The sequence below is a fragment of the Phasianus colchicus genome, chromosome 12 (genome assembly GCF_987193195.1).
Source record: "Phasianus colchicus chromosome 12, bPhaCol1.hap1.1, whole genome shotgun sequence".
Classification (NCBI taxonomy): Eukaryota; Metazoa; Chordata; class Aves; order Galliformes; family Phasianidae; genus Phasianus; species Phasianus colchicus.
The window spans coordinates 4,797,665-4,823,301 of NC_143447.1; the positions used below are offsets into that span (position 1 = coordinate 4,797,665).

General features: G+C 34.6%; 1 protein-coding gene across 6 annotated transcripts in view; it reads left to right on the plus strand.

Annotated features, from left to right (window-relative positions):
* Positions 1-25,637, plus strand: part of VPS13C (vacuolar protein sorting 13 homolog C) — a 182,616-nt gene that overhangs the window by 20,746 nt on the left and 136,233 nt on the right. For all 6 annotated transcript variants that reach the window (XR_016470280.1, XR_016470279.1, XR_016470281.1 and 3 more), the window contains 33 exons: positions 503-645; positions 1,629-1,821; positions 1,978-2,092; positions 2,410-2,546; positions 3,243-3,369; positions 4,070-4,187; positions 4,530-4,659; positions 5,029-5,107; positions 6,049-6,188; positions 6,718-6,871; positions 7,272-7,348; positions 7,502-7,561; positions 9,377-9,530; positions 9,910-10,026; positions 10,453-10,556; positions 10,851-11,018; positions 11,809-12,113; positions 12,968-13,115; positions 13,858-13,960; positions 14,365-14,498; positions 15,390-15,546; positions 15,855-15,934; positions 16,546-16,605; positions 17,659-17,824; positions 18,874-18,990; positions 19,449-19,552; positions 19,908-20,075; positions 20,520-20,824; positions 21,190-21,334; positions 22,469-22,625; positions 23,473-23,585; positions 24,576-24,745; positions 25,269-25,507. Coding sequence is in view for 3 of the 6 variants with exons in the window: in XM_090148714.1 (XP_090004840.1) it covers positions 503-645; positions 1,629-1,821; positions 1,978-2,092; positions 2,410-2,546; positions 3,243-3,369; positions 4,070-4,187; positions 4,530-4,659; positions 5,029-5,107; positions 6,049-6,188; positions 6,718-6,871; positions 7,272-7,348; positions 7,502-7,561; positions 9,377-9,530; positions 9,910-10,026; positions 10,453-10,556; positions 10,851-11,018; positions 11,809-12,113; positions 12,968-13,115; positions 13,858-13,960; positions 14,365-14,498; positions 15,390-15,546; positions 15,855-15,934; positions 16,546-16,605; positions 17,659-17,824; positions 18,874-18,990; positions 19,449-19,552; positions 19,908-20,075; positions 20,520-20,824; positions 21,190-21,334; positions 22,469-22,625; positions 23,473-23,585; positions 24,576-24,745; positions 25,269-25,507 (4,687 nt within the window). In the remaining 3 variants the exon portion in view is untranslated. The remainder of the gene's footprint in view (positions 1-502; positions 646-1,628; positions 1,822-1,977; positions 2,093-2,409; positions 2,547-3,242; positions 3,370-4,069; positions 4,188-4,529; positions 4,660-5,028; positions 5,108-6,048; positions 6,189-6,717; positions 6,872-7,271; positions 7,349-7,501; positions 7,562-9,376; positions 9,531-9,909; positions 10,027-10,452; positions 10,557-10,850; positions 11,019-11,808; positions 12,114-12,967; positions 13,116-13,857; positions 13,961-14,364; positions 14,499-15,389; positions 15,547-15,854; positions 15,935-16,545; positions 16,606-17,658; positions 17,825-18,873; positions 18,991-19,448; positions 19,553-19,907; positions 20,076-20,519; positions 20,825-21,189; positions 21,335-22,468; positions 22,626-23,472; positions 23,586-24,575; positions 24,746-25,268; positions 25,508-25,637) is intronic.

The following is a 25,637-nucleotide window of genomic DNA, read 5'->3' on the forward strand; positions in this document are numbered from 1 at the left end:
TAGAGCAGTGGCAAGCTCTGTGACCAACAAAGAAGATACAAAATGCAAACAGTGCACTTGTGTAGGAAAAGATTCATTTTTGGTTTAGACAAATTATGAAGTGCAAAGGTGCTTTCATTTTTGTCAACACCACGTGGAAACATGCAGGCTTCAAATTGATTATGGAGTATGGTTCAATTTTTCTTAAGCTGCTGATTGATGCAGTCACAAATGGTACATAGGCAAAACATGTTTTCAACACTTGCTTTCACAGTTTAAAACCCTTGTGAATTCTTAGAAGAAAAAATATTCAAATTAACTCAGCATTTCTTGAAATACCATGTTTTGTATTACAAAAATGTCTGGTGAGGTTTGAAAGTTCTGTATACCTGGTTACTGCATGTGGATGTATGGCTGCTGGTTTAGCCATAACTCCACATTGCATTAGATTCATTTAAATTAGGAGTTCAGAAAAATTTTTCTGATGAAGATGACTAATTTCAGTTTTCTCTCTCTTTGCTAGTATGTTGCCCATATTGTGACATTGAAGCTGGTAAGCACTTCTCTTACAATTAAAGAAGACCAGAATGTGGCAGAGACTCTTAAAGTACAGATAATTGATTTGAGTACAAAAATATCACAACGCCCAGGAGCACAAGCCATTAAGTAATTAGATTTATATTTTGCTTTTGTAGAAATATTACTTTTTTTTCAAACTTCTTGCACCTTTTTTTTTTCTTGAGAATTGCATTTATTTTTTTACATGGATTTTTTTTAAATTTCACTCTTAATAATAATTAGAAGATATTGTCAGTTTGGTGAATAATATTGAATGGACTGAGGAAAAGAGTATTATTTGTTGCTGTGTGAATGTGAATGAGTTGTTTGTTGAATCTATATGTTGAAGTGCTGTATATTATCTCTGGGAATTATTTAAGCAGCGTGCAGTGGTTTAGTTAACACGTTCCAGCCAAACTACTGTATGTGATGTGGCTTACTTCCTATAGAAAAGAAAATCCATACCTGTGTATTGTGGGTAGTACATATAAGCCAGCACATGGAAAGCTGAGACCTTTCTTTTCTAAGGGAAATCGCACCAGAAATAATGAGCACAAGCTATTGTTACACAGTGATGTAAGAATGGTTTCAGTGTCTGGGAAATGAGTCTGCGTTTGTTCACGCTTTCGTTTGCAGTTTCTTTATCTTTTGACTTCATGCATAAAACCACCAGCTCAGTTGTGAACTGTGGAAATATTTTGTTGAAAACAGTTTTATTAAAGGTGTGATCACAACCCCCAGAAAAGTTGTACAAATTTCACATAAATGTATACGATATAATTTACTTGGGGGGAGGTTGCCCATAGAAATTCCAGCGAGAGAGACCCAGCACCCTGTAAAGAATTCTGTTTCTAATAGCTGCAGTTGAAAGAAAAATATCACCCTTGTTGTTGTGAAGAACATGCCTCCTACCTATTTCTTCACAGTTTATTCATGTTACAATTAGTTAACCATGTGGTTTGTTAGTCCTGTGACACTAGCTTGATTTCTTGTTTTCCTTTGTCAAGAGCTTTCTGATATTGCTTGTTCCTCATAGATGGAACTATTCTGTGTCCTAATTTAAATAATAATTACCCATCTGTCTTCTTTAGGGTAGAAGCAAAGCTTGAAAACTGGTACGTTACAGGCCTGAGACAAGAAAACATTATACCATCTCTTGTGGCTTCCATTGGGGATAGCAAGTCTTCTCTACTGAAGATAGAGTTTAATACTAACCCAGAAGATAATACTGCTGATCAAAGTCTTAGTATTGAATCACAGCCTGTGGAAATAAAATATGATGCAGTAAGCAGTAATCAAAATTGTTCTCTCTTTTGTGATTCTTTTTTTTAACTGTTGCTTTCATTTTCTTGCTCAGTTAATATCTATTCTGTAGTTTTATTGAATGACTTATATGTTGTTAAAATATGTTGTTAATTCTTGTATCTTTGTCTTTAAAAGCGAACAGTAAATGCAATGGTAGAATTCTTCCAGACAAGTAAGGGAATGGATCTTGAAAGATTAACATCAGCCACGTTAATGAAGCTTGAAGAAATCAAGGAAAGAACTGCTACAGGTAAGGGGCATCTCACCGGAGGCAAACCCTTGAATATCATAGAATATTTCTATATGACTTGCAAAACTTTGTGTGTTGATTGCTGGTTAAATAGAATTATTAGATGTCTTTTTACCTTGTTTTTTTTAATTTTTTTTAACTTAGAATAATGGGTGTTCTCTTGGTGGAGAGCAGTTGGTTTAGGTGGCAAACATACTTTTAAAAAAGTCAGCCTTTATTTAAGATGTGTTAGATAATATTTCTCCATATGTGACCTGGAAAAATGTTTTACTTGTGAGTAGCATTTCAATTGTAATGTTCCTTCTCTTTTGTTGAAGGATTAGTTCATATTATCGAAATGAGGAAAGTCCTCGACTTGAAGATTCATCTGAAACCTTCCTACCTTGTGATTCCACAGACAGGTTTCTACCATGAAAATTCGAATTTGCTGATCTTGGACTTCGGTACATTTCAGGTATATAAGTGATCTCTCTTCATAAGCACAAAAGAAGATAGTCTTTTTTTTTTCTTAACATATCTGTCACGTGAAACTGTCTGAATATCAGAAGGTGAAGGTGTGCATCTGCAAAAGTATTCTCACCTAGCATGCTTGAAAAATCATCTGCAGTCAGCAGTTCTGTCAGTGTTCAGAGCTGTTGGATTAACTTTGATGTACTTTAGCTGTGTAACCTGCCCCAGAAACATTGTCTTTTTTGATAAATCATGATAATAATATTTTAATTAATAATATATTCAGCAAAATGTGATTATTTTTCCTTTTGCTTATCTTTAGAATAAGGTACCTGTAGAATAAGGTATCTTTACAATAAGGTATTATTAAATAAGGGGATATATGTTTTTTACTTGATCTTGAAAATTAATTCTGTTACTTCTATGAAAATTAAAAATGACAATTATTTAACGTGGTTTTAATTGACTAAAAAATATTTTCTTTGTACTTCAGCTATAAACTTTTAATAATAAGACTTCATATTACATAAATTGTATGGTTTGATAGCACCATCAGAAATAAGAATTTTATAGCCTTGGTGAGAGAATTGTGAAAGTAATCAAGGTATCTTCTCTATAATAATTCAGTTGGCTATTATGAAGTTACTTGAATCATCTTTTTCACCATCACTAGTTTTATACTTGTCCTTATGTTTTTTAGCTAAACAGCATAAATCAAGGCAGTAGTGAAGCTTCTAGTTTTTCATCTTTAGAGGAGATTATGGACAAAGCTTATGACAAGTTTGATGTGGAAATAAAAAATGTGCAACTTCTTTTTGGAACAGCAGGTACTAAAACAACACTTTTAAACTAATAATTAGCTGTTTGCTAAAATGCTTTTGAACTAATAATCAGCTGTTTACTAAAAAACTGTTTACTCAGAGGATTACTGAAGTATACCTTTCTGTAATTAGTAAATGTGTTTTTGAAGAGAAAAGGCAAACAAAAAAACAGAATTTAAGTAAACAGATTAGTTTTAAAAAAAACAAAACAACAAACAAACAGCCACCTCTTCTGGTATTAAGCTGAGGAATTTCGTTGTTAGTTTCTCTTAAAACATCTGCTTGTGGTTTGGTTGTAGGTCTGTGTATTATTTCTTTATTTTGCTATTGAGCGACATAAACGCATAGGGCTATTATTATCCTTTCTATGCTGTACAATATGGGTGAAGTTGGCCTTAGTAGTAGTTCATTTGGACCTGAGTTTTTTGGTTGATAAAATGCTAGGTTACTTTTTAAAATTTTTTGTATTCAAGTGCATCATTTAGTGTGGAGTTGAGCTTAACACTGCCAAGTCAATATATTGTTAAGGAATATTGAAAATCTATTAAAAAGCCCTTAGAACATCTCACCCAAATTGTTCTGACTGCTTTGGTTTGTGAGTGGGTTCTTCAGCTTTTCCTGGGGATGCTATTTGAATACTCACAGTATTTTAATTATAGCAATTAGCAAGCAATGAGTTTCATCTAAATGGATTTAATACTTGCAGGTGAAGACTGGAAGAAGGCTCGTTTTCAGCATTCATCAACTTTACATATGTTACAGCCTATGGATATTCATATACAGCTGGCAAAATCAATGGTGGAAAGAGATACAAGAATGGCAAAGTAATGTACTAATGTTGAGAGGGTTTGTTTTTTAATTACTGTGTTCTTACAGAAAAGAAAAAAATATTTAGTTATACTTCAGAATTTGAAGACATCAACGTCTTAGTTAGCTTACTGTTTTTAACAGAGCCTTTTTTCACTGTTTGTTCTCTGATCACCTTAATTTAATGAAGTAACTAAATGAATGACTGAAAACCTGATTTTAATGGGTGCAACACTTGCTTTTAATGCAGATTCACTGGCCTTACTGTGATCTGACTTTAATATATTAGTAACGTTTTAGATCAAGAATTGGTGTGTACTGTTTCTTTTGTCTTAGAACCAGATTTCTTTTTTCTTAAGGTTTAAAGTGTCAGGAGGGCTTCCTTTGATGCATATCAGGGTTTCTGACCAGAAAATCAAGGCAATTTTTGATCTGATTGATAGCATTCCATTGCCTCAGATGTCATCTGTTTCAATTCCAAGCACAAAGGTAAGTTGAATATAGATAATAGAAGTGAAACCCTACTACTACTAATAAAACTTTGACAACAGAATCAAAATGATTGTTATATGAATTCCTCCTAATGTCTGCTCTCTTTGTTTATCTGAAATACGAGATCTGTTGCTCATCTGAACTGTGCAAAGTGTCTTCATTACAACTTAACATCAGAACATGTTGGCTAATTCAAACAAAGCTAGCTTTGTCACTGTCATGGTGGCTTCAGTATAAATATTGCCAAAACTCAAATGTCTAATAAATGAAAGACCAGCTTAAAAATTTATCATCATTGGAAAGTGCAGCTCAACATACCAAGTTATGAAAACTTAAAAATTGACTTTTTTTTTCTTCTCACTCTAGGCAGCAACTATTCCCACAATTCCTGCTGATGCCGAAGGGTTGCTTCCTACACGCCACTTCTTAGCAGAAATGGTGTCAGGTAAGAAAAAAAGAGCATAGCAGAATTTATGGAATAACTTACTATTTTCAGGCAAGTATTAGTCTTAAAGCATGCTACTAGGAAGTAGGGATGAGTACAGTTGTCTCTAACTTGCATAATAAGATTATTAAAATGCTGTTGTTACCTCAGAATACTACATGTGCTTTTTTAAAAAGCAAAGAAACCTTCTTTTTTGAACTAAATTCATATTCTGCATAAGCATCTTCTTAAAAATAAGTAGTGTGAGCTGTTAATAGCAATTGCATTAGGATGTGATTAGCAATCCAACAGTTACCCAAATGTCATGCCACGTCTTTTAGAGAACTGAGAAAACTTTTTCAGAAATAAATTACACTGTTTTAGTCAAAAACAAATCTGCTGCTGTCATTTGAAGAGTTTAATGTTAAAGACATCTACTTCAGATTAGGTGCATGGAAAAGGCTAAGTGACATATCTAAAGCACATATTCTTTTATAAGTAGCCAGCGTATGGCAGAAATACTGCTGCAAATGTTACAGGAGTGCTGTCTGAAATGCTTTGCATTAGTCAAGCTCTTCTGTCTCTGCAAATACAGAGCAAGACTAGCAAATGGCAAATTAGATTGATGCTTTGGATTTGAATGTTTATTTTCCTAGTTGTTCCAGAAGAAAATTTGCACAGTGGAACATGAAAAATTCACTTTGGGAGTTTATAACTGTACCTCCTTTATCTAGATTCTTTAGCATCTAATTATACAGCTAAATTCTAGTGTTTTCTTCAGTAGAGCTTCAATTTTTGTCACTTTGCCATTTTCATTTCATGGGAAGAGGGCAATATAGATGTAAAAAGCATGCTTTGTCGAATTAGATTTAAGTGGTACTAGAATGGGTAAGAAATGGGGAGAGATCTATCCTTGTTCCTGGTAAAAGCTTACTGAGGAGGTGGTCACCTTTGTTCTGCAGACTCTGAAGAAGAATATTTTGATTTTGAAGAAAGTTGTGAACAAAGCGATAGGACACTAAGAAAAGGAGAAGAAATAGGAAGCAAGGAATCTTCTAAAGAGGAACTGACAGATCTTCAACTCAAGTTTGAAATTAAAGAGGTATGTCTTTTTAATTCTATCTTAATCTTCTATATACAGACTACTTATTATGAGAAAACCCATTATTCTATTACCACTGTTCAAGTTTATGGACACACGACACATATTTACTGAAGTAAAAATATAAGTGTGTGAGAGTATATATTAGTTATTTTTATTTATAAAACACCGAAAAGAGTAAATAAAATATATATTTTTCACATGTGTGTATAAGTTGTGTAATACAACACAAACAACAACAAAAAAATTTAAAGAGCCCATTCCTGGAACTGTTATTTTATATTAAAAATACTTCAGCTCTCCATTAGACACCAGCACCCCCTTTATCCCTTCCCCAGAAAAGAAATGGAATGGAATTACAAAGCAAGTAACTTTGCAGGTCACCTACAAAGAGCAACATCCATAAAGTGTCTGTGACCATCAGGTATAAACCAGGCATTAATACTACTAGCATTCCTTCATTGTTGATTTGAGCAAAGAAAACACTCTATGTAAAAAGAAGGCAGAACTTTATTTCTTATTCATCCAGGTTTTGTTAGAACTCACCAAGCAAGAAAAAACTGAGGAAACAGTACTTGTGTTTGATGTAATGCATCTTGGGACAGAAGCAACTGTCAGAACGTTTAATTTAGCAGCTGTATCATATTTGAAGACAATAAGCCTGGATTACTATGAAATTGGAGGTAATGTAGGAGTAATATATTGTATATATTTATAGTAGCTTGAAATTCTCTTTTTTTCTGTGCTCCTTAAAATTCAGACATTGCTCTAGTTTTACAGGCACAATATTTCAGTATTATGCAACTTTCCACTGGCAGTGCTTGTCTCAGTTGTACAGTTGTCAGTTGTGGACTGCCACTTTAATGCTTAGCAGATAAATAAGTAATTTGGGATAGAGAATACAGACTTGCTGGTTTAGACTTGAAGACAAATCGCTGATGCATGTGTCATGGGGCAGTAGATTTTAACAAACTGCATTGAAAGCTAACCCCTGTGTTCAAGGCACAAATGCCATTGGCTCATTGAAAGGAGAAATCTGACTAACGGATGTGTATTCTGGGTCTGTTTTCTTGTATGTTACAGGTAAAAAAGCACCCCTTCATTTAATTAGTTCATCAGATAAGCCTGGCTTAGACCTTCTGAAGGTGGAATATATCAAGGTAAAGGTTAATCTTTCTAAAGGATGATTTTTTTGTTTGTTTAAACATAACAAAGTCTTTGACCTTCTATTTACAGAATATGTTATATTTTGTATTTTAAGAGCCTGGAGGGTGGTTTGAGTTAACAACCTCTATGTTAATCGTTCATTTCAGGCTGACAAAAATGGTCCACACTTTCACACCGGTTTTGACAACACTGAACAGAAGATTCAAGTGAGTAGGGATTTTTTTCTTTAACCTTCCTTTTGTACCATGAAGCCTGAAAGTTCATAAGCATGTGTCAATGTTTATACACTTAATGTAAGAGCTATATATTGGTCTATTTTGTAACTGTGGAGAACATCTGTGTAGTTACAAGCTAATGTGGATAAAATTAAAATAGTATAAGTGTGTGTCATCTTCTCAAGCATATAAAATGTTAATATTGGAAAATTGTAGCAGATGGTGAAGTTTTTCTGCTTCTTGTCAAATTGAATATTTGTTTTATGTGATCTGTGTAATCAGCACTCTGGTCAAATTTGCCATGAAGTCTGTGTACATTTAAGAGTGTTTTATTTTTTGTTTGAGAGGAGAACTTGTTCTAGTTCTTGCTGTGAAATAGAAGTTTGTTGTGATATATTTTCCACTAATTTCATTCTCTAGAATGATAACTTAATCTCTAAAAACATCATCCTACATTGCAGTAATTAATGACAGTGAATATGTACTTTCTTAGCTTCTGGTTGTTGTACTAATGGTATATTTTTGAGTGTTTGTTCTAAGTAAAAACAGTATATTGATGAGAAATAACTTCTCTGAAAAGTATTTCCCTCCCTTTTGAACACCATGACAAATATTTTCCTGCCTTGAAATCATTTGAAGGCCATCTAGTTCATCTCCCCTGTAGTGAGCACTGCTAGCCACATAGTTTTAGGGTATCTGCAGATTTTATCAGGGAAGCCCAGATAATACTGGAACTTTTTTTTTTTTTTTTTTTTTTTTAAGAAGAGGCTCCTGAAGCTCCAGCAGGAGGTGACATGTTTATTTCAATGTTAGTGAATGGAACTGACTGACTTTACTCTAAGGGAGAGTGCAGATATTTAAACAACTCCACTTACTCTATGTGGTTAAGTGTTGCATTCTGGCTCCTCAGTAAGGCTTATGTGTTTGTAAGAACTAGATTTGAGCTCTTTTCTATTCCAAGCTGATTCAAGTTGATAATGTGGTTTGCTAAACTACAAGGCAGGTGGTCTATCCATGTTTTTGGATTCCCTTAATCTGTTTGCCTAGAAATTTCTCTATCCTGAGTATCTATATGGCAGTCAGCTGCCTCTTATCCTTTTATCTTGTACCACATCTGAGTTTGACAGAGCATAGTGCTTGAGTGAACTGAATCCTGATTTAAGTTAGGCTACCTTAATCCAATGTGTCTTATTAAATTAGTCTTCTGAGAAGGAATTGCCTTCTTCAACCTTCTTCTACCAAGGAAGCAATAGCTTAGGTGGTTATGGCTGTTGAGTTGTTCTCAGATTGACTTATTTTCCAAGCCTACCATTTTTCTGCTTTACAAAAAAATTTTCTTCCCTTTATTATCTATTGCTGGTGATATGTGTAACTTCTCAATTTCTAAGAAATTGTTATGCTCCTGTAGTAGAAATGCTAAGTTATGGCTTGAAACAGTGATTGATCACCTGGTGGGAAGGGAGGGCCAACCCAGGGGAGCTCAGGTACATGCAATGTAATATACCTGAGTGACTGAAGGGTTGGAGCCAGGATCTGTCCCTTCCCAGACCTCATTTAAGTGTTGGCAGTGGAGGTAGTAACTTATTAGAGATCCCTGTGTACCTGGGGCCTTCCAGGGGTAAGCAGGTTCTTCCTTTTGTTTCTGTGTCCATAGCTGCTGTGTTTGTGCATACCCTTACTTGCTGCAGCCTGGGACTTCTCTACTATGCTGTCATTGCTGCACTTTCCACTGGAATTACAGTTCCATTGGGTGCTTTTTTACTTGTTACCAATACTTTGTGATGTGGAGTCTCATGTTTTCAACAGGTAGCTTTTTCATCACTTAACATTCTGCTGCATACGAAGGCCCTTATGTCTGCTGTCAGTTTTCTAGCAACTGTTAGTCCATCAGGAAGTAGAAGCAGCAGAGAGACGTCAACTAAAGAAGAAAAGCAACGAGATGACCTTACATTAAAGAAAGGTATCCTTGTGTTTGTCAGAATGATGGGTCTGGATGGATGCGTTGTATGTTGGCAAAAAGATGAAATACTAGAGAATCTGATGAGTTTTGCCTAGCTGGGTGAGGATCATGGCTTATGGTCGCAGTGCTGCAGTGGGTTGGAGGACTGTTGGAGAGAAAAGCCTAATGAAAATTCTGCTGTTCCTAGAGAGCTAAAAAATATATTAAGATAATAGCTCCAGAGAGGAGCAGATTCTAACATGCTAAGAGATGAAAGAATCTGTAGGAAGTCATACTGAATCATCAGTCACTAAACTAAAAAAGGCCTCCTGTGTTTTTGGGAGTTTAACTGAAAACGTGTGTGCTGTGCCTTTGAAAAAACGCCTTCTATCTTTTCTAGTGACGAGACCTTCTAAGGATAAGGATGTCTTTGCCTTCAAGATTTTTGCCAAGCTGGATGCTGTTTGTTTAAATCTTTGTGATGATAAAAAGAACATTGCAGAAATCAAGATTCAAGGTACTATGTTTTCTGTTAGTACTGATCTTGTAGTTTAATTTCAAAGCAGCTGTGTTTTTTGTGTTTTTTCCTTGTTTTCCTCTTTGGGTTGTTTCTGTTGTTTCCTTTTTTTTCCTATAAGTCTCATATGCCTTGGATATAATAGAGCTCTTAGGTACTGTGTCCCTTGTTGTAGAAATGGTAAATTACATGGGACCTAATTTCAAAACGAAGGAAGAAATCAAGTGTTTGCAGGTTTTTTTAATATATGTGTGTGCCCGTGTTTTTTGAGATTTTCATTTAATTTGATATGGGATGAACAACAGAAGCTTTTGTAGCAATATTACTTAATTAGGAATGGTGAGGGGAAAGTCTTATCAATTTTTTTCTTGTGTTGTCCCCATTGCCCCAAAATTAGGTGTTACTTTTTGTTCTTTCATTTGACAGGTCTTGATTCATCTCTTCTTCTTCAGTCAAATCAAACGGATTTCTTTGCCCGACTTAAAGACATAGTTGTCACAGATGTTGATACAAGGACCCTTCATAAAAAAGTACAACAAGTTTTTAAGTCTTAATTGTTTCTTCATTAATTTTGTGTGTGCAAGTGAAATGTAATGCATATTTTTATTCCATTCTTTAAAATACTTGATTTCACATGAATACCTCTTTCCCACTTGAGGTGGTGAATGAAGGCTTTTGTACCAGAGGAATTGTTGTCCAAATAGACTTTCCTTAAGAAGATTTATGTTATTAGCATATCTGATAGACTGACAATATATTTGTTTCTTCTTAGTGCTTTCTTAAAAGCTACTGATAGCTGCTATCTACTTTTTCTTTCTTTCTAGGCTGTGTCTATAGTAGGAGATGAAGTTTTCAGTTTCAGTCTGGTATTATATCCATATGCTACTGAGGGAGAAGCCTATACTGATATGTCAAAAGTGGATGGTACCGTATCTTTGAAAGTAGGCTGTATTCAAGTAGTATACCTTCACAAATTTCTTGTATCTTTGCTGGTAAGTCCTTTTTCTTTATGTGACTTGTGATGCATTCATTAGCTTTCCCTATCTGTAACCTCAGAGAGACTTATAACTTGAGTTTCTGAAAGAGTGAGCTTAAATTTCCTTATGTACTACTTATAAACTTGGATAAGCCAACTGTAACTGATTTGGAAGTCAAAAACTACCATGCTCTAGAAATGCCAGAGGGCTGGTCTGTGCCCTCTCTACTCACCTATGCTCTTAAGGCGTTTCAATTCTCGCACCCAGCCCCAGGGAAAAACTGAGGCCATTGCAAATGTAACTGAGTTAACACTGGAGACAAAAAAAATTTCTTCAAATTAAGATCGTATGAGAACTACAAATTAATCACTGTAAATCACTTGTCATTTTGTCAAATATTCTAAATATTGACTTTTGTAAAGCATTAGTGGGTTCTCTGCTACTAACTACTGACTTCAGTAAGTGTTACTGGTAAAATAGAGGGGCTTTAAAAACAACGTATTCCTTGAAAGGTAATGAGATAAAAGAACCTTGCCAATAATGTGGGTGGGAAATGGAGGCAAAGTGATGAGTTTAAAAATCATTGGGTTGTACTGGTTAGTACATTTCTGGCCCTGTAACAGATATCATGAGAAAAGGTTTTCAGTTGCCTGGCCCCAGGGAAAATTTAACACAGTAAGCAGCAGAACTTTTAGTTGATATTGGTTATTATTGATGTTGTAAAATGAGAGATTAGTTGAGATTAAAAAAGAAAAAACCCTATTTATAGCTGTATTTCTCCTTTCTCTTCAACTCTTTATTCTAGATCTTTTTGAACAACTTTCAGACAGCTAAGGAGGCTCTGAGTGCTGCTACGGTCCAAGCTGCAGAAAAGGCTGCTACCAGTGTAAAAGATCTGGCTCAAAGGAGCTTTCGACTTGCTATGGACATTCACTTAAAAGCACCAGTTATAGTCATTCCTCAGTCCTCAGTTTCCTTCAATGCTATAGTAGTAGATCTTGGCTTGATTAAGGTTCAGAACCAGTTTAGCTTGGTGTCTCCAGAAGGCAATTTGCTTCCTCCAGTCATTGGCAAAATGGATGTGCAGCTGACTAAGCTGAAACTGTCTAGGTAAAGTGCATTTCATCAAGTAATGCCTTAGCTAGTTGATAATATTAATGCTTTGTAAGGCACTAATCTACTTGTTTATAAATAGTGGTTAGTGGCAGTTAAATATTTGGTGTTAAAATATGTCATTTGAAAGTAATGTCTCCCATTTGTTTCCATGGGAAATACAACATACGCAAAGAGCACAGTAATGCTGTTTGGTAGAGCAAATTATCAACTACAGAAAGCTGTTTTTTCAGTGTAGTTGTCATCATTAGCTATACCTCTTCACATGTGATCAATAAGAGCCTGCTTGATGTGCTCCTTAAAATCTGCATGGCCTTGTCTTTCGTATCACTGTCACCACTGATGAAATGTGCCACACGTGACCTCACTGTGCTGACATCCACTCTCACTAAGCATTCACCTAGTAGTGATGTATGTCAGTGGACAGAATCTTTTCCACATGAAGGAATTTAATCCCACACCATTGCTTCATCCATACTTGCATGTCAGACAGCCTATGTCAGACTGCCCCTTTGCCACCATCTGTTGCATGGCAAGAAAATGTAACAATATTGGTGGGAAGGTTCAGCCTACACTGTCATACCACCATCATCTGCCTCTGACATCGTAGGCCCACATAATAAAATCAGAGGCATTGATTTGGGGACAGCTCTCATACTAACATGTTAACCTAGGAACAAATAGGTGAGAAGTGAAATAAGAGATTGCCCTGCTTAGGAAGCCATATATACCTAAGGAGACTAAACATGATATTTTAGTATGTTTTGAGTTAAAAAAAAAAAATATATATAGCATGATTTAACTGTTTTCTTTAATGTTCTTTTTTCTTTTTTTTTCTCCTTTCTTTTAAGAACCACTATGGAGACAGGCTTATCACATCAGGACATTCAGATACTTCACCCAATTAATTTGAGCCTTTCTGTCCATCGAAATCTAGCTGCAACTTGGTTTCACAAATTGCCAATATTGGAGATCACAGGGTATCTGGATACAATGAATGTAAGTTTAATGAAATTAAGACAGTGAGAAGCTCATAATGCTACTTAATGTAAGGCTAACGTATGTTTCTGGTCACAAAAGTGGAACAAAGTACAAGCTGTTAGCTGAGGAATATTTCAGGGATGTTGATAGCATTTAACTTATGTGCGTAGTCACTGAAGTTTGAAAGTGTTGTTAAATACTTAAATCCTTGTGTGCGTTTCTTAAGCTGAAAAGAGAGAACTTAAAGGGATGTCAAGCAGTCTTGGTTATTCCCTGTTGTAAGGCAAGATCAACTTACACTGTGTGTTGTTGTGCCCAGTTCTCCAAGTAAGTCTTTTTCATTGCCTTTTAAAAACTGGTGTCTTTTTGAGAGGAATTTAAATCTGCAAATAATTGCTTTAGCAACTCCAGTTTTGTTTCCTGCCACCCTCCAGCGATCTCAAGGAAGTTCTGTGTTTTGGCAATTTGTATACTGTATGTTTAGATAAAAGAGGAGGTAAAAATGTCATGAGATAGCATGTAATTCCTGGGACGTTATTAAAGGTGTTGATACTGTAAGTAAAGCTTTAAGAAGTCACAACCTTACCTTCCTAATTCTTTAAGTAAGTTCCTATAAAATTATTATTGTTATTTTCCCGAAGAGATGACAGTGCTGACAAAACTGTCTTGCTAGAAGACTTTGTTACACTTTGACAGCTAGTAAAAACTTTAGAGAACTGTTGTTGTTTTCTGCTGAGAACTGTGATCTGTGATTTTGTAGGTTGTAATAAGTCAAGAGGATTTGAATGTCTTCCTCAAAGTGTTGACAGAAAACCTTGATGAAGCAGAACAAACTAGTGCAAAACAAATACTGCAAGAGGAAGGTGAGAGATAACTTGCCTTAAATATGAAGCATGTTAGCTTTCAGGAATAATGAAAATCATGTATTATCTGGAAAGTAAGCTTAGATGTGAGTATGATATGCAAAATACAAACTTTCTTTAGTTTTGCAAAGACAATGGTCATACTTAAAACAATATTGAGAAAGATGATATGTTAATTTTACTAGCCAATGAGAAGTGACAAGGTATTGAGACTGCAGTGAACTTGTTGCCAGAGTGTTTCTACATTCTTCTTTTGCTCAAAAGTTCAAAGCTTTGTGGAAATGTTGCTAACATATGTCAAATGAATTTAAGCCATGTGAATGGGAAAATAGAATTGAATTTGTTTCTTGAGCTAAATGAATGCTAACAATTTGGTAAGTAAACTAATTTATTTAATGCTGCAGGTAAAATCAAAGGAATGGAGAAATCGACCTTGATGCAGAGTAAGGGTGTTCCAGAAGGAATACTGTCTGAAAAGAGAAAAGGAACGTTAAGCGAAGATGTTATCAATGTGCTGCTTAATTTTGAAATCAAAGAGGTATATGTCCATTTATAAAACTTACTGTTTCTTTTGTTCATCAGAAATTGGCTGCAGTTTATAATTATTGAAAGGAGGAGGTAATAACCGACGAAATAAGATCTGGAACCCAGATGCTTTAGTTTGCAAGGATTTTTTGAATAGTACCTTTATTTTATTTTTTTCCTTTGTCTGCATGATATGAAGTGTTATTAATAGAATACTTTAGATACACAATGTATCTAACAGGGAAAAACAGTTGTTTTTTTCTTGTATTCTCTGCATTCACACAGTCTTCATCCTTCATAACATTATACTGAGTTTTTTCATAACAAAATGGCTAAAATAGGTAAGCTAGAACTAATATCTTTATTGTTTAAAAAAAAACAAAAAACACAGGACTGAGGGTGTTTGTAGATGAAGTACATCATCTACAGGAAAAGTGCAGAAGCGGTATCTAGTAGCAGAGATGTTCGTGGATAAGATATCATCAGAGTACCTTTTTTTTTTCCTGAAGATATCTGTGATACTTAAACATGGGGAACTCAGTATGGCCTTTTTACTTTTAATGTTAGTAGCTATATCTAGTTATCTTTAATTTTCAGATGAGTTTAGAAAACTTTTCACAGCTTTTTCTTTTTTGAACCTATTACCAAAAGCTTAATTCACATTGACACCCATTCTCTACTTCATTCCTTCCAGATCACTATAATCTCTATTAACTGTTGTTTTTTTTTTTTTACTGTATTCAGACCATAGCATCCTATTCAAAACTAAACTATAGTCATATTCTAGCCAAATTAATACTAAATAATACAAAATAACTTTTTTCGTAATATTTTTTTATAACTACATGCCATGCTTCTGGGCAGTTTTACTGAAATAATAAACAATTCTTTTTCTGTAATCTAGGTTGTAATAACCCTGATGAAGCAAGTTCAGAAGGAGAGGTATCCATTACACATTCTGAATGTATTACAGCTTGGAACCAAAACCAAAATCAGAAATCATGAATTGACTGCAGCAGCATATCTGAAAAAAATCACTATGAGATGCACTGAAATAACTGGTAGGTATTCTAGATAACTGATCAGTATAATGCATACAGTCCTCTTTTGTGCAAGAGGGTGCTCAAAACAAACCAAAGAAATAAGAGGCTAAATGCCAAGTTAAATTAATGACCTCAGTAGTAGAATAGTAGTAGTGACTATAGCGTTTCACGAGGTAGTGCTTTGTCTGCAGCTTCTCAGTGAAAAGCTGTGTTTACTACCACTGTTCCAGTAAATCTAATTTATAATGAAGGCATTCCATGGGTGGAAGAAAACTTGTGAATGGAAAGCATTTCCATTAATTAGTATTTTATTTCTATATTTGCAGACTCAAATGGAGATCCTCTCTGTATTATTAACTCTTCAAGTAAGACAGACGAACCTCTTCTGAAAATGGAATACATTAAGGTTTTAATACCTTTTTAACTGAGATTATTTGGGGAATAAAATTAAAGCTTCCATACTTAGCCTACGTGGGATCTTTTTTCTTGCTTGTTTTAGAACCTGTAAGATTTATATTTTGCTTAAGAGTTCTCCTAGATACCTATTTTTCCTCTTATCATCACCTTTTTGCTCTGCATTGCATCCATATAGTGCTGGCTTTGTAAGTTAACACACGCTTACAGAAACCACTGTGCACCATGGATGTTTGATCTTTCAGTTTGCCTGGGCCACACTAATGAAAAGAAATTGTCTTGAGCTGCATATAAAATAGATGGTATGGTTAATGTATATAACTAACAAAATTAAAAAAAAAAAAAATTTTATTAAAACATAAAAAAGAGGACAGTGAGAACATCAAACTAACGAGTTGGACGCATGGTGTAACCCAAATGTTTGTATGCATTCTTTGTAAAAAATACAGAGTAGTACCTTTGCAAAATTAATAGCTGAGATTGTCTTTGCCTATTTAAGTGATAGGCAGTCTTTACAGCATATAAAAAACATTTGAGGAGTAGTTAGCTGGTAGATGGAATAGAAACTGACTGTGTGCTTGGCTTTTTTTTCTCCTCTTTCAGGCTGATGAAGATGGACCTGATTTTGTTACTATTTACAATAGCACCAAGCAAAACATTGATGTAAGCATAGGATGTATTTCATAATGTTAAGTTGCTCAAATAGTAATATCTGTGTGAACTTGTTAGTTACTGAAGAGAAAAAAGAAGTCTTCCTAATCATTAAAACTTATTACTTTGTATTTTGTTACTTCAAAAAAAATCTGGGGAAAGAAATTACTTACGGTTATTACTGATTAATTAATGAGCTTGGCAATAGAAGCTATAGGCTTCTAGCTCGTTGAAATTTTTGAGGACATATTTCTGACTATAGGATTTATGAGTTTTTCCTTCCCCTTTCCCCCACCCTGCCTACAGAACCATAAACTTGACAGCATATAAAACGAGGCCAGGTATTACAGAATTTGGAGGTTCCTAACTGTGAGATCTTATGAGCATTCTCAGAAGTGATGTGTTCAGTCATTGCTGCTTGCTTTTGAGTTTGAAAGCAGTTACTGATGTGTAGTTTTTCATCACTACAGTGATTGCTAAAGTAAGCTGACTATGGGAATTGTTGCTTTGAAAAATGTTTCTATTGAAGTAATTGTGTTAGGTGAAGCTTGCTTCTTGATAGCCCTATATGGAATTTGTAGTGGTTGATCTACTTCACTGAGAGTCAAGAAAGCTGATATCCCTTAGCGTGTCAGTAAAACTAATATTTTCAGATAGTACTTGTAATAGTGAATGTGCTCGTTATAGTTTGTTCTAATCTCAAATTTTGAATCTTTTTTTTTCTTTTAATTTCTACTGAAATATATTTACTTGGGTCTGAAGACCTGAGCCAAAGTGCTCTGTAGTCCACAATGAAATGCAGTAGAACTAAAAGCTTACTGAAGTTTATCTACATTAAATAGTGATCTTGAGGCAGACTCTGTAGCTTTCTCAAGCTTCTTTTCCATAGCTCCCTCATCTACTTTAGAGTTTCTGTATGGTGTTAAGTTGAAGGAGGTAGGAAGGATGGTATGCATCTGAAAAGCAAGACTTGAATTTTAATTGTGACAATAATTTTTAGTTGTTATTAAATTGGTGTTGTATAATCAGTAACAAAGCTCCTTTGTTTTCCTGCCTTCATTTTAGGTCGTCTTTTCATGTTTGGATATAGTACTTCACACAGAGGCTTTAATTTCCATCATGAGTTTTCTCACTTTCAGTGTTCCATCAGGTGCTTCTCCCAGCACTGATAAAGCACCAGACCACAAGCCTCAAACAGAGGAAAAAGAAAAAGGAAGTGTCCTCAGACCAGGTATTGTCATGAAAGAAAGCCCATGCTTTTGTTGTATAGCAGCAGCTAGACTTTGATTTCACCAGACAGTACGTGTGACACCATTGCAGTCTGTTTGGTGAGAAACAAGATATGCTCAACTGTATGTGTGGAGGACATAATCTCTCTTAAAGCAAACAAAAAAACACTGCTGGGTGGAGAGGTAAGATGTTTCTGCTGTTGCTTAATTCTCCAAATCCCCTTATGCCTTATTTTTTTCGTAAATAGTAACTTCTATTATAAAGTGAAACAAATGATGTTGCAGTAAACAGTATCAAAGCCTTCCCAAAACATGAGTGTTTTAACTAGGTTGTTCTCCAGTTTATAGGCTATAAGAGTGCTTACACTGATATCAAAGCACACACACACCAACAAAACCCCACTCCTCCCCCCAAAAAAGCAACATGTGCTCTTGAGTCATGGGGAAGCAAAGAGATGTTCTTGAGTTTCTCCTCCATCTTATGCTTATTTATAATATTGATATTTCTAACCTTGAAAGAGAACAAGTTTATGGTGTAGGCTTCTTAAAGGTGTTTTGTGAATTCATTCCTCTGTTTGTATTGTCTAGAAACTCAGGATTTTCTAATCTTGTTAGTATTGAGTTTATGGTGGTTGTTTGTTGTATTGTAATTTTGAAGGCACCTTTAATTTTGCTTATGGAACATTTTTTCCTCAGCAAATAGAACTACATTGACCTTGCTGTTCTATACAAAAAAGAAGACTTAGCTTGTGAGATAATGCTTCAAGTAAAGAAATGTTGACTGTATTCAGTATCCTGTTTTGTTAAAAGCTAGATAATGTCTTCAGTCTTGTTGGACTGAGTTATCTGATGACTGTACTTGTACCAGAAGGTAAAAACTAGTAATAATCATGTCATATCAAATCATTTATTAACTGTAGAGAATAACTGCAGGTTATTATTTTTGAATCATATATACATACATTCATGGAAATACAATATTATAAATGTAACATCTGTTTTAAAACACTTGCAGTATTCAGCTTATATGTCACTTGTTTTTCTCATCCAGCATCTGGTAGCACAACCCATGACAATATCTGTGAATTGAAACTTACTGCAAATCTGAATGCCTTCAATATTTCAATCTGTGATCAGATTTGTAGAATTGCAGATATTAGAATACAAGGTAAGGTTTGTTATTTACGTATTAAATGAGTTAATCATAGTAAGAAGTGTTATTTCCCTTTGCACACACCTCTGATAGGCAAATGTGTGTGTTGTGTATGTGCTTTGTGTAACATGTTATGAATGTTTTAATTATATAATAGTGTTCCAAGTAATGCAGTAAAGTTTGTTTTACAAAAATTGTTTTTGAATTGCTAGATCCTTAACAGTATGAAGATTTATTTATTTTAACTGCTGTTTTAAAACCAGTGTATTTTGGCAGATTTTTCATGTGTAGAAGGTCAGGACTTCTATGTTGAGCTTTATGTCAGTTGTTACATAGCAGAATTCTGATTTCTAAGCTCTTTTCTTTGTACTCAGTAATAATGTTTCTTTCTTAACAATTTTTGGTTTTTTTTTTTTTTGGTTCATAAATGTTTTTTCATAAATGGCTGTCTTCTTCCTTTTGTTTCAAATCAGGAATGGATGCATCTGTAGCTGTGAAAACTAAAAAGATAGAAGTGTTTTCCAGACTTGAGGACATCATAATTACAAATGTTGATCCAAAAACAATCCATACAAAGGTGATGTATTGCATGGATTCTAAGCAAACAAAAAGACCTAAGTCTTCAAGCTATTTAATGAAAACGCTGTAGTTGTTATCTGTGTGGTACATCTGAATCATATCAAGTATGATTTAATGCATCAAATAAGCAAAGTTTCATTGGTTTATTTCCTGTATCTCAGGACAGTAAAAACATATTTTTAATTCTGAAGATTAGCGTAAGTTAAAAATAGAACTATCATCTGATAATCTAGTGAGATGACAGTAGTTATCTGTTGACTTGTTCGTGGAAATATTTATCCTTTAATAACTTAAACAATAATTCTATCACAGCTCACTGCTTGGTAGTGTTGACTACAGTCTTCATCTTCTAGGCTGTCTCCATAATGGGAGATGAAGTCTTCAGATTTCAAATGTCACTTTATCCAGATGCTACTGCAGGGGAAGCCTATGCTGATATGTCAAAGGTGGATGGTAAAATGTCTCTGAAAGTGGGCTGCATCCAAATAGTTTATCTGCATCAATTCTTCATGTCTCTCTTGGTAAGACATTAGCTACGTTTCTCTTCTTGACAGTAAGAGTTGTTTTTGTAACTTTTAATCAGCTCTGTTTTCTGCCACCAGTACCTTGTGGTGAGCTGATGTACAAGCATGTGCAAGTATTTTGCTGAAGAAATGTCAGTTTAAAAGTTGCACTGTTCTATAGAAAAAAATAAGTAAGGGCAGAGATGTCCACAAGCAAGTAATGAATGAAGTTGATAGCTTTAAAAACATCTTAAAAATCAAGTAAACAGTGTCTTTGTACATGTGTTGGTGTGTTTTTGTCATTTTCTTAGAAACTTTCTTGGAATTGGAAGATTAGTATTTCTGACACAGCTGAACTGTTTTTCTTTAACTGAAATCTACATTTTGTCTCGAACTTTTATTTTTTTTTGAGATTTATTTCGCTCTCCTAGAATTCTTACCTTCTTGACTACTTTCCAACAGAACTTCCTAAACAACTTCCAAACTGCCCGAGAAGCCCTGAATGCAGTCACTGTCCAGGCGGCGGAAATGGCTGCTTCCAGCATGAAAGACTTTGCTAAGAAGAGTTTCCGTCTCTTAATGGATATTAACTTGAAAGCTCCAGTTATAGTTGTTCCTGAATCTTCAACTTCCTGTAATGCTTTGGTAGCTGATCTTGGCTTAATCAGGGTTCAGAATGAATTTAAATTAGTGTCTTCAGATGAATCTTCTCTTCCTCCGGTCATTGACAACATGGACGTGCAGCTAACTCATTTGAAACTGTCAAGGTATACATAGAGTTGTCTTCTGTCTTGGGAAATGTTCGCTAAGAAATCAGGTCCATATTCTGTTTACAGCATTATTCTATTACTGAAATATTGTAGATAATGGAAACATACCAAAACCAAGCAAACAAAAAAGCCCAAGCTATGCTTGAGTGCATTTATATATGAACATACGTCCATATTCTTTAAAACTTCATGGAGAAAAAGAAATGATGAGGGTTTCAGTTACTCTCCTAACTGCATACCTGGGCATTAGTGCACATATGCACACGCACGATTATCAGTTTAAAAATAATAATTTTGAGAATGCTATTGTTTGGGATTTTGCAGATATTTAATATCTTTTCTGCTTATGCCATTTTTTGTAGATGCGTTTTATCTGCAGATTCTCAACCAGATTCTGAAATTCTCTGTCCTCTGAGTTTGACTTTACTGGTCCAGAGAAATTTAGCAGCAACTTGGTATCATAAAACCCCAGCAATTGGAATCAAAGGAGATCTGAAACCAATGCAGGTAACATCATGGCATGTCAGAACTATGCCAAAAGTTACACTTCTGGAATAGTATTTATCCTTGTTACCAAGCTTGTAATCTTGTTGGAATTTGTAATGTTAAGACTTGTAGTTGGCTATCCTGTTTGTAGTTTTGGTATTGTATAATGAATAGTTTTGGTAGTTGCATACAAATGGGAAACTTTTTTTTTCTGGGTGGGGTGTCTGTAGAGCTATCCTTGGGATTAACAGTGAAGTTAAATAGGATTTATCTATTTAGTTAACATCTAAAATCTAGATATAATAAATCTAGATATAATACTTCCACTTGCTTAGCTGTAATAATCAAATAAAGCTTATTTGAACGTTCAGTAGACTTACTAGAAACAACAATAGAAGTGTGTCACTGATTCATAACAGTTGAAAATTACAGTTATGTCTTTACAGCTAGAGCGGATTACTTTCTCTTTTACTGTGTTAACCATAAGAATTAAAGTAGATAGGAAAGCACTGGAAGGACTCCTAACAGTAAATTATACCTACTTTGCTCCTCTGTACTGACGCCAGATATAGCACTGGTGAAGCACAGAGGAATGCAGTACTGGTGGAGTACCATTTAAAAAAAAAAAAAAAAAAAAAGAAAGAAAATATTCTAACACAGTATATTTTTTACTTTCTAACTGACTATATTTTTCCACTTTTTACTGCTTTTTTTAAATGATCCTGCTAAGTTATAATTGGATTCAGATTTTTAGGAACTTTTAAGTTCCTTTTTGAATGACAGTTCTTTAGTGTATACACTGTAATTCATGGATTTAATGATATCTGGCTGTTTATTACTGAATTGTTAAGTAGCTTTGATGTTTAGCAGCTGTTCATACCTTTCTGCAACCAAGGAACCTTCACAAAACCAATAAGTATTTAACATATGTAGTATTGTTGTAACTCCTGTTCGTAACAAATGATCTCTTCCTAAGATATCATTTATTAAATCAGTTTGGTTAGAATTTAGGATGTTTTGTTTAGGATCTTTTTGACTTACTTGACATGTTTATGGTGGACTTGACATATTGTCTGTTGTATGCTGTTGATAGAGTTCTGTACTGAAAGGAAACAGCGTCACTGAAATTGAGGTGGTGGGTTTTTTGCTTTACAGATAGCTCTCACTCAAGGTGATCTAGCTGTTGTCATGAAAATTCTACTTGAGAACCTCGGAGGGGCTTCTTCCCAGCCAGATACCTTGCAGCAGAGCATTGAAGATAACCAGATGGTTAAGAAAGAGAAGGTTCCAAATGAATCTGATATCTCTAAGGGTATGTTAAATTCTGTAACTGAATAGATTCAAGGAGAGGACTGCTGACAAATTCAAGCATCATTGATCTGAAGTGCTTCAATGTATATAAATAAACTTTTTATTAATGTTATCAATTTTTATATGAAAAGTTAGAGGATGTGTATGAAAATATTGGAATGCAAACTGTTGATGGTAAAAAAAAAACCACACACATATATATAAATATTGTAGCTTTTTATTTTGCCAGTTATCTTTTATAGGGTGGAATTATTTGGCCTATATCAGAGGCTGAAGTTTCAGATTTAAAAAAAGATAAAACAGAAACAAGCTGCCTAGAATGTAAATGTTACATCCTGGGCTTTTATAATTGTGCCTTTTAATATCTTAAGTGTGCATTAATGTAAACAGTATTTGTCCTTAATGTTAACATTTTGTCAACTTTCAATATTAAATCATTCTTTTTTAAGCTAGTAGTTGAAATGCTATAATATGGAAAGAATCTAGAAGGAAGAGAGCAATGAATGCTCTGTTAATAGTAATGATATTTGCTGTAGTTATTCATGTTATTCATTAAAACAAGTGAGGAACTGCCACAGTAAACTAATGACAACTTGCTAGAAGTTCTTAAACCACTGAGTTATAGGTAGCAACCATTCAAGAGGGCAGAATCCTATAGAATATATAAAATTGCAAATCATCATGAGTAGTCTTTTTGAGTTAGATTTTTCTTCCTTTTATCACTTTCTGAGCTTGGTTTAAAAAACAAACAAACAAAAAAAAAGCAAACCTGGAAAGTTGTCCTCAATCTCAGTATTCTAAAGGAATATGCAAATATTTGCTTTTCACTAACATGCTCTCTTCTTTAGGACAAGAAGAAATTCCTACATCTCAGTCTTCTGCAGAATGTTATACAATGCTTACATTTGACTTCAATTTTGAGTCACTTTCAGTAACTCTCTACAATAGTGACATGGACCAGGTCTGTAACAAAGCTTTTATTACACTGGTGGGGTGGGGAACTTTTGCTTCTTACGTGGGCAGAACTGAAGATAGTAAAACAGAGAATTTCTGCTGTTGTAATGCTTTGTAATCCTTGTCTTAAGGATCCTATACAATTTATCCTGCAAGCTGAAGACTTTGAGCAGAAAATGACCTGAATTTGAAGAATGTCAGTGTAAAATTCACAGTTAAAAAAATGAATCAACCAACCAAAATGACCCAATGTCTCTTTTGGTCATTCAAAGCTTGATTCCAGTTGTCAGATCTATGAAATGAGATCTTCAGTTGTAGGAGTTGCCAGCCTTCATGATACCAGTTCAGTTCATGACTCTTACACAGTTAGTAAGTGGGCCCAATGTGTTGTATGCCATCCATAGTTTTGTCTTACACAGTCCTGAGTGTAAACAGTTAACAGACAACCTTTCTGTGCTGAAAGCAGAAGAGAAACATGTAATATTGCTTTGTTATCATGACTTTATAGCCTTTATCTAGCTAAGAAGCTGCATTCTTTTTAAGCTTTGGTTATAGCAAATGGGTGGTAGCTTGTGTTTAATGCAACTGTAATACAGTAACTTGCTTTTTGTTTCAGGGGATGTTGAAGGAAGCTGTAATGGGATTTCATTTAAATGTCTTGTTTGTATATTTTCAGTTTAATCCTTAGCTCCTGCTTGTAAATGTAGTTAGTGTGATGAGTATGTAGGGATCCTATGAGGTTCAGAGTTAGCTGGAGTATCATTGCATCATGCATTCTGAACAACTACTGGAAATGGCATGTATTACAACCCAACGTGTTTGTTATATTTTTTTTTCAGTTAGTTTCTTAGATTCATTTGTATGATTAAAGGAATGACTATATCAGATGGCTTCTGCCATTTGCAGATCAGAATGTGCATCTAGTGAGTAGTATCACAAGAATTGTGCTTAATACTTAGTTCTGTAATAACTAGTTTTACTGACTTTTATTATGTAGAAGTCCCTGCTTCCACTGCATAATGAGAAATTATGCCTTGGTGAACTCCGACTACATCTCATGGCATCATCAGGGAAGATACTCTCTGATGGCTCAATGGATGTGAATGTTAAACTTAAGGCATGCACCTTGGATGATCTCAGAGAAGGAATTCAGAATGTGACAGCAAGGTGAGTATGAGTGGATAAGAAATGAAAAAATTCTGTGCAGTTTATGAAGAAGACTTTCCTTCATATTTTGCTTCACATGGCATTAATATGTAGCAGGACTGTCAGTCTTGCTGTGCCCTAATGCAGTTAGTGATGTAATTTTAATAATGTTAAACAGTTATAACTTGTTATATGTTGATTTTCTAGATCATCCAAAATGAAAAATAACCATGAAACTTGAGTACTACAATGTAGAACGGCTTAGTAGTGTATACTCTGTCTCAGCTAGAGTTCTGTGTCCTGAAACTTTGGTCTGATGGCTAAATGGTGCTTATGTAGTTCCCAAATTGTACAACAGATTTTAAATTCAAATTGCTTGTTAGACGAAAGTCTGTATCATTTTTCTGTAGACAACACAGATTGTGTATTTCATAACTGTATTTTAAAAGACAAAGGGAGGAAAAATGTACTATTTATGCACCTTTGTTTTCTCTATTAATATGTTATGATAGCAGAAATAATTCACTTTAAACTTGTTTTCCAGAATGATAGACAAGAAAGATAACGCGAATGACAGTTCTATGATAGATTTGAGTTACAAACAGGATAAAAATGGAACTGAAGTTGTTGCTATCCTTGACAAGCTATACGTGTGTGCCAGTATGGAGTTTTTGTTGACAGTAGCAGATTTTTTCATTAACTCCATGCCAACATCCTCAACAGAAAGATCAACACAACTCCATTTGAAGAATGTTACTTCTGGTAAATCAAAGCCAGAAACAGGTCTGTAAAACTGCCTTTTTTCCCCCAATATTATTTACAGATTTCATATTGAAAATAAATCATCCAGAAGTGCTCAGGATGCGTCTTGCTACCTGACTTGGTTTGTTCTTCACAGTGTATAAACTGGCCA